At 37.2% G+C, this 13,854-nt stretch overlaps 1 protein-coding gene across 2 annotated transcripts in view; it reads right to left on the bottom strand.

The window, feature by feature from the left end:
• Positions 1 to 12,347, bottom strand: part of LOC103480795 (uncharacterized) — a 30,578-nt gene extending 18,231 nt beyond the window's left edge. Inside the window, exon 1 of one of the 2 annotated variants that reach the window (XM_017310581.1) lies at positions 12,055 to 12,347. In XM_017310581.1, the coding sequence (XP_017166070.1) occupies positions 12,055 to 12,140 (86 nt within the window). In that variant the 5' untranslated portion in view covers positions 12,141 to 12,347. Of the gene's footprint in view, positions 1 to 7,875; positions 7,922 to 12,054 lie in introns of those variants that run through there. The other variant, XM_017310583.1, reaches the window with a different exon arrangement.
• Positions 12,348 to 13,854: the final 1,507 nt, after the last annotated feature.

Raw genomic sequence — 13,854 nt, forward strand, 5'->3', positions numbered from 1 at the left:
TATATATGTGTGTGTGTGTGTGTGTATATAACACTATTTTTGGAGGGAACAAAACGATGTTAAAATCTATAATACTGTAAAAACGTATAAATAAAGACAGCAGAAAATGCTTCTGGTTTGCAGGGTGAAAAGATGTGCAGTTAGTGTTAACGTTGTCAGGATGGCCTCCATATTTACACCATTAGCCCGTCAATCGTGTCCCCAACACGCCATTTTGACAAGCGAAGACGATTGCTTGCACCTGATGCATTTCTAATGACGGTTCTTTGAGAAGTGATGCAATCCTTGCTGCAAAAAGCTGCAGCCGAGAAAAATGTCCAATAAGTTTGTTTGATATTTATTAAGTACTTAAAAACAAGACAATAATACACAATAGAGAGAATATTCAAATTAAAAAAATGAAAGGCAGCAGAAAGAGGAAAAATATCTTATATCTGCTCCTTTTGTCCCAAAAGTATATTCAAACAGTAGGGATGGATTCACATTATTCTATATAACAATTCTTCAAAAAAATGAACTTTTACCATTCTCTTAAATATGTAAATTTTTAATATCACTCTCCAGACCATTCCAGTTTTACTCCCTGGATTGAGGTGGATCGTTCCTGCAAACTGGTACGAAACCACAGCTTCACAAACATCAATACTAACTTTCTATCTTAACAAAATTGACTTGAATAAGTGAAATTTGTTGCAAAATGTACACAAACCTCTCAGTCCTGGTAGAAATCTGCACCTATCAACTTCTCTGCATCTCCAAAATACTCATCTCTCTCCTTTTGACTGAATGGCAAACATCCACCAGATCTCTTGCAAGATTGATGAACAGTTTTCGCCATTAACTTTTACCTATCCACCAACATTTACAGCTTTATTTTAACATTAACTTTGTCCATTTTTAATCATCCATTGCCTATTTTTAAATGCATGAGTGTTTTGAGCGCCTCTCTCTTGCACCACGTGTCGTGCAAAGACAACGTAAAGGAAACCTGAATGATTTCTTGTCACAGAGAATAAAAAGCTTTATGTGTCAGATCCTGGCCCATTTGCTTGATTGTTTGCTTAGATTTATTCGGCTTTGATCGACATCGTGCAAGTGTAGTTCTGGAAGAAATACATTTTTCGTATAAGTGAAGAGGTTGCTTGAACCACTTTCATGTTCATATGTGAAACCGAGTGTGTCTTGAGCTTCGGTTCAGACAGCGCACCTGAATTTCGCTGCAGACAATTTTGCAGCGACAGCAAAATGAATCTTTTGAAGCTGTGGATTTCAGAAACGTTGCGCATGTTCGCCTAGATTTGCTCCCCTTTTTCATTTTTTCCCCTCCTGTCTCGTTGTTTTAGGATGCCCAATTCGCTGCCTGAGCAATATCCAATTTTCCTTCAATTGCAGAGAAAATTTGTCTCTGACGCTGCACGGCAACTCGACCCACCATACAGTTTGCCAAAGCTACCAGAATATGACAGACACAAAAAAAATTGTTCTGGTTTTGTTCATTTTAAATTAGATCTTTTTGAATTCTAATAAAATATTTTGGTGCAGACAGGACAGAGAATTTAATCACTGCAAACAGTTATTCGTCATAGCAAAAACGAACAATAAAAAAGCCTCAGTTCCAGATATCTTTGCTTTACGAAGTCTAAAAATCAAACTGAAAGAGTACAGGGAGTCTTCTGAAATATTTTCTGCCGTGTTTCAGCACATCCTGCTATGAGTCTCATATTTGTATGAGCAGGCAAACGTTGAGAAAAGAGTCGAATGAAAAATGTGTGAATGAAAAGGATGTGAGAGGTTGGAAGGGGGAGTGCGGAGGAGTCGGCACGGGGGAAAACGTTTTCTGGTTTTCTCTCAAATTCAACTTAAAAACCTGCGGGAGCAGAGGAGGGGGAACGAGACGCTCGCTTTTGGACTTTTTTTTATTTATCTGGGCTCCTTTTTTTTTTTTTTTTTACTTTTGTCCGCGTCTGTCTGTTTTTCTTCCGTCTCTCAGAAAAGCAGCAGTGACTGCCGGGAACAGTGGAACAGAATGGAGGATGAACGTTGTAAACAACAAATAAGACATTATAAAAAGACACAAGTCGGCCGATCTGACTGATGTTTGCTGAGTTTCCAGCTGCCATCATGGCTACACAGCGATGTTTTTGGAATAAACTAGTTTTACGTGTAATGGAAGAAAAGAGAACGCGGTAACTTCACCTGAAAGTGTTTTTAAAAGACAAAAAGACACACAAGCAAAACTACAAACCAGAGACAAATATAGACAAATAATTTAGCAAAATACAGTTAATGTATTAAAAAATAAGATAAAGTTTTCATTTGCTTTTTAAAAGGTAATCTTTCTGTTTAAATAAAAATCTGAATAATTTTATGACTACTCAACATATGTCTGGACTGACATTGTAATGAACTCAGAGTTCATCCATCCATTTTCACAGCAGTTTCGAGAAAACATTTCACCTTGATATGTGCAAACAGGCATTAACAAATTTAAATGAAATGCAAAAAGGCTTAGACAAGGTTTGGAATGGAGTTGAAGTTTCCCTCAAATCAAAATCAAAAGCGAACTTTCTTAAAAAAAAGAAGAAGAAAAGCTGCCTAAAAGTAACAAACAGCTCGCTTGCCGAGAGCTTTCGTGTCAGAAACCAGAAAATGTTCAGAGACTCCACCGCTTGCACGTTTTTGCAATGCTTCAGAGTCACAAAGACGTTTAAAGACTTTCATCATTCAAGATTTGTGATTTCTGAGCCAACAAAGGCCAGAACGAGAGAAGAAGCAGCTATCACGAGGTGTGGCGATGTTTGTTCATATTTAATGCAGCTGTAAATGACATCATAAAAATAACCAAAACATCAGTTTGTACGAAGGAATATTAAAAAGTCTCAATCAGATCCACCAAAAATGATGGATAAAGTTTCAGCATCCATTTCAGAAAAAAATACAAGATCTGCAAAGTTTAACAGGCATTAAATATGGAAAATAATCTGATTGTAAGGCGAAGAGAAAAGGTAACGATACAGTAAGATAAATTTAAAGTGTGAGACTGAAACATAAAGACCACTCGTCTTCATCATGCTGTGGTTTCTAAGGGCTGAATGTTGTATTTCTACCATGTAAATAAATATAGGTCACAAAGGTCAACCAGCAGAAAGGTGAATCATGTTGGTGCTTCCGGAGTTTTTTATGTGTAAAATGTAACTATTTGATTTTCCTAATTTTGCGTTTTTATAAGCAAAGATGGTAGTTTCAAATTTGTGTTTCGATTGACAGATCTTTCTTTATTCAAACTGGCAGCTACTCCAAATGTAAAAAAATAAAATAAAATTTAAAGACAAAGCAAAAAACCCCCACAAACATTTAAAAACTGTAGGTTAGGAAATCATTATAACACTAATTGGTAATTAAAAATCTGCTCTGTAGCTTTAATCTGTAAGGAGATCCAATAGTGACTAACTGCAAGAGGGCCAAGAATATGTAAATTATGGAAGCAGAAAGCCGCGTAATGCTCAGCGACGTTCACAGTCGGGCGCCGATGTTATAAAAGATAACGTCTGGTCCTGAGACTGTTAGCTGTGACTTAGCAAGCAGGACGATCCTACGCTTTGAACTGATGACAATAATTCGGTTTGCAACATTATTCATGCGCCACAATTAATTTACTGATTTGTCTTAAAACTAAATGGATGCTCTGTACTTTTCTGGCACCTATAGTAAAGATGTGTACAAATATTTTTTTTAAATTTAACCTTTGGTTCGAGTACATTCATCAAGAAGTGAAAAACATATGTTTTAGCAAAATTACAAGTGCTATGATTTGTGATGCCACTAATAATTTAAATATAAATAAAAGCAACTTATTTATAATTCCACTTTTTAAAATAAATCTAGACGCATTTAATTAACAATGCCCGACTTCCTGTTACCTTCAAGAACAAATATGATGTGACACAGTGGCCTCATTTCTCTTAGCCCCTCTTCAAAATGGGAAAGAGAAGAAAACATGCCTTTCAAGCAATGTCGATCATTAAGGTGCGCTTTTAAAAACTCTACAGCGCTTCAACATAACCCACTGCTTCAAATTTATATAACGAAATCTCAATCATAAGTCGTGTTCAGTAAAGACGTGCGGTGGAAAGAATCTCGCCGAACGGCCAAAGATTCACGATCACAACAAACATTTTCTTACGAATCTTTCACACCAAAATAAAAATTGTATTAAGGCAGCTGGTAATCATAGTGTGACCCTGGATAAGTTAGAAAATTATTTTTTTAATTTCCTTTATTTAACCAGGTTAAACCCCGTTGAGATCCAGATCTCATTTTCAAGAGGGTTCTGGGAAAAGATCAACAAGAAAATTACTTTTCAACCAAACTTACTGATTTCTAAAATCAATAATGAAACAGTTTAGAACAAGCAAAACCGTGACAACAAAAGCTGGAGCTAGATTTATTTTGGAGGATGACGAGACAGGTAGAAACACAACAGAAAACAATGTACAAATGTGCTAGATGAGGTCAAAATTAACCAGCAATAAAAGAATGTGGAGTCTAAAGTATCTTGTACCAAGTACTTTTTGTTCTATAAACACGTTATTGTCAAAATGTCAATTAAATAATATAAATTAAGTAAACAAGTCATTAAGCTGGTGATTTAGGATTAAACATATCATGCAGGCAACTATTATTGTGATGCATTCACGACATTTCAACACGCCGGAAACTAAAACATGGCCATTTTCAATATTCTTGTTGCTTAAACATCAGATTTTTTTGCTTCCGTTTCCAAAAAACTGGTTGCAAAGTGCTTGATCTTCACAGACAACCACAACTAATAAAACAGTATTTTTAATTTTTATTATTGCAGATTACTGAGATCAGATTTGATAAACCTTTTAGTCATCCTCTGCTATGAGGTTGCCTTGGTAAGCTTTTTTTTTTTTTTTACTAAGTAGTGTTTGCATGACTACAGCGACACCACAAAGTTACAAGATAGAAACATCAAACAGGAACAACCTATTTACCATAGAGGGATGTCAAGGTTTCAGGACTTACATTTTACAACATTTAGGAGTAATTTAGGATTTTCAGTTTCTGGAAAGCATCCCTAAACAGAGGACAGAAAAAAGTAGGTGGTTTGACCTCAGAGTGTGCAAGCAAAACGCTCAAGTGCCAAAACAAGATCTGTTTTCAGCAGGTAATCGTGCGAGGAAGATTTCGAGGGAGGCCGCCGCAGCAACAGCGAGGGAACTACAGGTTTCCATGGTTGAAGAGGGAGACACTGCACGACTGCTTTCCGGATGCTACATGGCAGAGCGAGTTTACCGAAGCAAGAAACCGCTAGAGAGAAAAAAAAAACATCACATGACATGTGAGGTTCGCTTTAGGTGGAACTCATGTAGGAAACGCAGTGGAAAAAAGGTTGAATGGTGTGTCTGAGGCAAAAACCGAGCTTTCCAGTCATTCAGACTTGATAATCCACTGATAGGTACCTTGGTGAGGGCCAAACCCGGCTGCTCTAATAAACAACAAGATTTACGTAAGTGAAGATTAGAGAGAGAGATAAATTAAATTAAAACACAAAGATCCTGTTGTGGTCTGCAAAGGAAAGTGCTAACCATTAAACTAAAATGTCATAAAAAATTAACATATTGCAGCCACATAACAATAATTCACTTCTCTGAAAATTAAAAGAACAATTTCAATACAGAAATGTTATGTACGCAATAATGGGGAAGTTTGGGAATAACACACAATGCCGCAGAAACTGGCGGCTCACGAAGTGCTGCCTCCAAAGATATTAATGGAAGGTTGAGTGGAAGGAAAACATTCCGGCAACAGACTTGATAGGATTGTTTTGGTGGCGCTTAACAAGGCATGTTGCTTTAGTCGGTGCGATAAGAGCCACCAAACACAGACGATAACTGTGTTAATCAAATCCTGAACCACCAAAAACATCAGAAAGGGCATTACTTGGCCAAGTACATAAAAGTAATTTGGAAATCAAGATCTATGAGAGAAAGGGTGAAGAGGCCCAGAATTAGCGAGGTCAGTAATGATTTGTTGTGCCAAGTCCTCTCCTGGTGTTGGTCCACTTCATTTCCTGAAGTCAGTGCAATCAGAAATATTAGAGCGCTTCATTCTTCCCTGTGCTGACGAGCTTTCATAGAGATGATTATGTAATTTTCCTTTAGAACGTGGCATCTGCCAACTCTGCCAGAGGTACTGAAATCTGGTTCAATGACCAATTTTACTGTGTTTGACTCCTCTGAGCTAAATCTGAAAGAGAGTCCATGGAGTTTTGTAAAGAGGAAGCTAAAAACAGAAGAGTCAACAATGCAGATGAGCTAAAGGTCACTATTAAAACAAGCTGGGTTTCTATTGCCTCAGCAGAATGGTCACATCCATGCTACGCCACATTGATGCATTAAATCATGGAAAAATTAGCCTGGACGATAAAATACTGCATCGAAAACGGATATACGTTACAATATTTCTGTATTAAAAATTCTGTTTACAGGTCTAATGTAACTATAATCTACATAAAAATGAATACCTGAAACAAAGTACATAAAATCTTCTGAGATGGACCTGCTCATTGGCTCTCCAATCAAAAGCAAAGGTTAAGAATGTTTTTAAGTTAAAACAGAACCGTTGGAAAATAAGTTTATGACGAAAACATAATATTAGTAATAGTAAATCAAATTTATATGCCGCTTTTTAGGACACTCAAAGACGCTTTAAAAAGAAATACAAGAGAAAACATGTTGCATTTCAACTCTAAAGTTTTTTGACAAAACTTTTAGTGAGTCCCACATGGTTCTGCAACTCATTAGCACACTGTTAGGTTTTCTCTATCCGAGGCTTAGTCTTACATTGCGACAAATAGTTGGAAAACGCACGTTTTCAACAGTGCGACAGCCTCACTCGATTCTTTTTCAACCTTTTACTTGTGATGTTAAGCCATGAATTTGCTCGGTACAGATGGCGTTTTAATCTGGGCCTACATGCGTTGGCACCGACTCCGAAGTTCTACTTCCTAACGTACAAAACACAAACACGGTTGTTGCCCCAATTCCTACTGCAGATGTCAAAGAAGGTCACAAAAGTAAAGGAAGTCAAAAAATAGCAACAGCAGCGACGAAGAAGCCTCCGTCTACCGTTTTGTCCACCTCAGCCGGGAGAAGACTTCAACAGACTACAACAGCGGGACGAGTCCAGGAATCTAAACTGGTCAAAACCTCAGCAAAGAGGAAGGACAAAAGACACACGTCCAAAACGCTGAATGAGACGTAGGGCTTAAGCAAAGGAGAATAAACCCTAGCTGCTTGACTATATCTCGGTCAGGGGCAGACAGAGGCCCTGGTTTATCGTATCATGACATCTAAACAACGCTCACAATGAACAAAGTCAAGCTTGTGGTTTTAAGCCTCTCTGTGTAAGGACTTGTTTGGTGTACACACCAATCTGTTGTGGGTAACAACACTCAAATGCTACAAGTAATGTTGCGACTTAGAAGAAAACTGTCACAGTAGAAGACAATTATGATTTTGAAGAGAATGCTTTATTTATCTGAGTCAGGTTTATGGGCCATTTGGTGAAAGAATCAATCCGGAGTAATAATTATAATAACATTTATGGCTAAAATAGCAGGAATTGGGGCATTTCAGACACATTATTTTTAATATGTATTAACAAATTATGCACTAATGTTTATAGAAATTTCAGTTTCTTGCAAACATTTATAAAGACAAACCAAATGAACCAAGTGCACCTGTCTTTACCAGCCAAAGTAAAGACAGGTGCACTTCCATGCTAACTTTACATCACTACCATAGCTACAGCTTCTGCAAACAATCAGGATGAAACGTATTGTCTTACCTGTAAGGTTGTCATTACGAGGAGAGATGACAGTGGAATGTGTTTGGTCTGCTACTTGCTGTACATGTGTGTGTGTGTTTGAGTGTGTGTGTGTGTGTGTGAGAGAGAGAGAGACAGAGAGAGAGAGAGAGAGAAAGGGGAGGAGAGTGAGACGATGAACAACAGAGAGATGTAGTTTCACCCAAGATGAGCGGCCCTGTCAATCTTTCACTCTCTCATTCACCTTGTCATAACACCACTGTGTGTGTGTACGTGCACGTCTACATGTGTGTGTTACTGTCTGTGTCATAATGATGCTGGAAAGAAGAGAAAAAGACTCAAGTGTGTAGCATAAGTTTTAAACACACACAGACAAACTTTCAGTTTGAGTGGGGGCTTTTTCACTCCTCTCCCCCCCTCTCTGTGTCGTCTGTTGTTGGTGTCTATTGGTTGGATTACATTTGAAAAAGGCCACACTCACACACTTATGCAAATTCACCAACACATTTCACACACGTCCTAGTAATTTACACATTTGCATGTAAACTCGCTAAAATACAGAAATGGATGTTTGTCGGCCGGCTGTAAGGGATTCTGTTCTGTTCTGTTAGAGTAAAAGCGCCGCAAACGCGTTGTCAAAAAGCTACTTTTTGCTTTTAAAAAAAAATGTTGACAGCAAAGAAAAGTCCCGTTCACTGTTGGTGATAGAGAAGGCGGAACTGGGGGTGGGCGATATGGACTTAAAGTTTTATCACAGCATTTTGTGGTACTATTGTGATACTGGTTAAAGTGACGATAAAACCATTAATTACATCTTTTTTAGATAAGTATTTGGATTCATGACACAACAATCAGAACCCCTGCTCTTGAAAAACTTTTGCATGGCTTCTTCAGGACACCAGTCACATAAAGAAGAGAGATTCGTATCACTAAGCTGCTCACAGGCAACTGCGTTTAATCATATTTTTGAATTTATTGATACTGATGCTCTTATTGATCAAACAGTGGAGAAAACAGTAAAACTAACAATCCCAACAATTTTGGGAACTTTTAAATGTTATTCATTGGAATTTATCATGACAATACATAAAATCTTATCGTGATATGAAATGTATCACGGTAAATGATAAACAATACAATAAATACCAAAGGGACATTATTTGGATGAAACAAACAAACAAAAAATTAATGTTCCAATATAATATCTTTGAAGCTTAGCGTCAATGACCTCAACCACTTATCTCAAAAGATTACTTCTTTAGTCTTTGTAGGCTTTTCCATCACATTTCTTCCTGTATGAATTAAACAGATTTAATTATGAATACTAAAAGGGTTGGCTTCAGATACATTTAAAGCCAAGTGTAGTTTTAAACAATTGAATTTGATTCTATGCAATCGCTAAAGTTTGGTCGTGACGGATCATGAAAACAGGGAGCGATGATATGAAACCTACTGGAAGTTGCATACGCTGTAAACAACCACTGCGAAGAGAGACCAAGCCAAACAACATCTTTGGCAGCAATAAAAATTTGTAATCATTCCTCTGGTTCCGACTCTAACATCATGTTAGTCTGCTCAGTTATTGGAAGCATAGCCATTGCCAACACAGACTGAATGGCTTCATTCACTTCCTCTGCCACTGCAAAACAGCAACCATAAGCAGACGACATTTCTAAAGCAGCAAAGAAAATTGAAGTCATCGTTTTAATCGCCTCCTTCTGTTCACTAATTGGCCTGGTACTGGAGAAATCCAACTCGATAGGAGAAATCCCAGATGAAGCACCGAAGGGAGATGAGAATACAGCAAATTGAGTAGGAAGGCCTGACTACCTTTTGCATAAAAGATCTTCACAAAATATTTTGTGAAGATACTTACTTGACAGTCTTGAAAACTTAACTCTATTCATAAACATCAAAAATTATTCTAATTTAACCTAGAAAAGTTTTGTTTGGTATGGCTCCCAAGCTTACGTTTTAGTTTTTTCAATAAATGTCCTGACATTGTCTTTTAAAATTTGAACAACCAACTGGCCTGGTTCTGTCCAAAGGTAAATAAATGTGTAAATTAGTTTAGCTGAAAATAACCAATCAGAATCTGCTATCCTTAAGTTTAATTTGAAAAAAAAATCTGTGGAAGATGTTCCAAAATCAAAGCTACTATTTAAAAAAAACAAGTACCTATACAAATTTGCTCAGGCTAGAGTAACGATGTGTGGAAGCTCATTAGAACAGATTTTCAAAATATAGGCATATTTTTGCCTTATTTGCATGAAGATTCATGTTCACTATTAATGACATTTTTCTGTCTGAACTTTTTTTTCTTGGAATTTATTGAACTATTTAATAAAATACTTTATGTTTTGTCAGATATTTAACATCCTCTGCACTTAAAGTCGGGAAAAAAATGAAGAATTATCGGTATTCTACTCCTCCACTGTGCGAGCGCCGCCCACGGCCTCTTATGATTGTGCCTGACTTTCCTTTCTGCAGAATTACACATCCAAGAAGTTCATAACACATTATTGGTTATGTTAATCTGCTGTTATTTTTATCCTTTTTTTTTTTAAATAGATGCATGTGACTAGTACTATCAATTCATCAGGGCATGTGAAATCAAATGTCTGAATTCAAGTGGTTTTTATTTCATAGCTGGCTTGAGTATGTATTTAAATTCTTAGAAGACAGTTCACATAGTCTGAAAAAAATAAGCATGGGTAACTTGAAACATTAAGATTATAACTCTTGCTTCAGTCTTGATAAAATCCTTCAAATACAAAACACTCCACAATTATTGGGAACTCTTAAAGATGAGTAAGGCATAAAATAAATTCATTTCAGGGAGACATGGTGATACCAGTAAGGGAGTAGTGAATGAGGCTTAAGGAATAAATATTCTTATACTACAGAGTGGATTTTTCTGGATAATAATTAAAAAAATATATGTAGAAAACTCTGCCACTGCTTTAAAATCATTAACTTTAAATATCTTTGTCAACCTTGTTAACTGTGGAGGACACTGGAAGTGAGATGCAATTTCCGAAATATTATGATTACTACTGCAGTTTATGCTACTTAACATGGACTGAAATAAGAACAGTATACAGTTTTTTAATATTATATGTTAATATGTTGGCACAACAACTGCAACCTCCACTTGCCTTAAAAGTTATCATTGGGTTGTATAAATACCTGTGCAACGCAAACTTGACAACAGTTTAAATGTTTATACAGTACAATTTGCATGGACTGCAATGAGTTTTTTGAGAATGGATTTGTTTTAAGATGATAAAGGTCACTGTGGTCTTGGCCCTTTTCAGACTAGTCTTAGCTTTAGACGCTGCAACCAACTAATCTAACTTATGGCCACAGAAACTCACTTCAAAAATACTGTAAATCCTTTCAAGCATTCAGTTAAGACAATTTGCTGAGCTAGGCCTTCAATTCAGCCTTGAGAGTAACTTTTAGTAAGCCACATCATCAGCAAAATCTAAGCCAACCAAAAGCAACATGGTGCTGACCATGAACTAGTTACCATAGCAACATTCTTTGCTTCCAGTACGCAATCAGTGGTGATTAGGGATGGGAATCTCTGATCTCTACCCGATACAATACACATCTGGAATCTCAAGATACAATCCGATACATTTAGGATTCCTCCTCATCAACCAACGATTCAAATTAAACAAAATTGCGTCCTCATCACGATGCATCTCGATTTAAATTAACCTGGCTGAAAAAATATATTGTTTGTATTAATAAAAATGAATGAAGCAATTCATATTTCAATAATTTATTATTAACAAATTGCTCTTTTACATAGGGGTTCCTTACATAAAATATGTCATATAATCTTTGTGTGGGGAAATATTTGAGCGATTTTTTTTGTGTGCTAGTTGCTATGGCAACGAGTCAGCGCGTAGCATAGCCATACAGAGAAAGGGAAAAAAGAAGAATACTAGTATTCAATGGTTTTTCTGAGTTATTTTTCATTTTCTGTGGCGTACTGCACTGAATTAATAATACCTGGATTTCCAGGCTTCATTTAGTTAACGGAATTATTCTCCCGCGGCAGCGCGGCTATGAACTGCAAAGGAGAAAAAAATAATAGTCTTTTTTCCCACCAACGTTGTGAGCATGCGCGAGATTTCCGGATGTAAACAATAACATGTCCACTGAAAAAGGATGAAATGCTAGCCTCACCATGCTGAAGGAGCTGAAGGAAGAAGAACGACGTGAATCTGCCTCTGAAGACGGTGAACTGATAACCGCCTCCATGCTGATTCCATGTCTCCGTTTCAACTGAGTTATAAGGTTAGTCCTCCTGCCAGTGTATTTCACAGCAGCGTGGCACATTTTGGAAAGTCACATTTTCTTTATAAAGCTGCTTGTTTTTCTTGTAAAATCGATATTGTTGCCAAACTTTAGATTTGCAGTATGGCGGTGAATGTATCGGTTCCACTTCTTCCGCCATGTTGCCAGTTGTTGCGGTCACGTTCGCGCTCCTACCCTCACAGCTTCTTCTTGTGGCGGTTGGCGAAACCCCACACTTTGCGGTCTACAGGAAGTGCTGTTTGTTCAATACTTTGTTTTATTTAATTTTTTTTACATTATTACATTAATATCAAATTTAACCAATACAATGAGGTAAAATCCGATGTAATGAGAAATTTCCTTATGACTCGTAGAAATTTAAAGCTGCCTTACCGATGCTTTCGTATCACGCATGCGCAAGTCGGTAGATCGATGCCAACCGGTTAATCTTCCCATCACTAGTGTTGATGGTTGTTGATCATACAAATGCCTCATACAATTTTCCTATACGTGATCTAGTTTATATCAGGAAGTCATCCCTTACAGTTTGTACAAATGATAAATGACAGCGCATGAAAAAACATGTTGGTATGCTAACTTGCTAAGGACAAACACTGTCTCTGCACTACTGAGCAGTGTTGTGGTCAAGACCACCTAACCCGAGACCAAGACAAGACCAAAGTGTACCGAGACTGAGACAAGACCAAGACTTTTAGGGTCCGAGACCAAGTCAAAAACCAAGACCGAGGGAAGTCGAGACCAAGTCAAGACCAGCGCAGCGCTCTACATGATATGATAAAATGTGAAATATGRTCAAAATTACTTCTCAAATTGATCTGAAAGATCCATATTCCCATAAAAACACCTAGATATTAAATACTTAATAAATTTAACCAATGTTAAATTTAACAAACTCTTTGTTCTGCTTTGCTTCCATCTCTGTGCTACGATCCGCGGTGGTGCTATCCCTAAAAAGATAACACCCTGGGTGTTTACCCATGTTGCTCATGTCAGAAACCACCGTCTGCACCATTAAACATAGCAATTGAGGCAATGCCCTGACGCTCAACTATGAACACTGACCAAGGAGCAACAAGCAAGAAGTAGATACATGTATGCCAGTAGTTCCCAAACTTTTTGTCGTGCGCCCCCCCAGTGGTTTCCAAACATTTTCTGCCCCCCTCTACAAATAGCTGTGTGGTTGAACGATGTGTTTTTGAGGGGGGGGGGTCGACTTTTTGGGGGGCAAAATGAATCTATGTAGCTGAACATAGACAACAACTTGGTCTATAAGCTACTTGCTTACACCCTCAGGGGTGTATAAATAAATTTCTGCCTGACAAAAACACGCAAAAGTAAATCACTTATAGCCTCACAGCTATTAGATTTAAGAAGAAACTTTTGGTACCTCTGTAAAGGTAAGATGTCATAGAATGGTTTTCTGGTGTCAGCACCATTGTAGCTTTGACCCTGCCTGAAATATTAGGGACAAAATACAAAATATTTTGCATTTTTTGAACCTCACCAAAATTTTCTTTGAAATAAACATTGCAAAACACTACCAAAATATTATTTATAGCACAAAAAAGTAGTGCAGACTTTTAAATCTAAATGTTGTGTAAAAGTATACCAAATTTGGACTCAATCAGATGAATCATATTTATTTTAGAATGGTATTAGTGAGAAATT

This window comes from Poecilia reticulata, linkage group LG18 (assembly GCF_000633615.1).
Source record: "Poecilia reticulata strain Guanapo linkage group LG18, Guppy_female_1.0+MT, whole genome shotgun sequence".
Classification (NCBI taxonomy): Eukaryota; Metazoa; Chordata; class Actinopteri; order Cyprinodontiformes; family Poeciliidae; genus Poecilia; species Poecilia reticulata.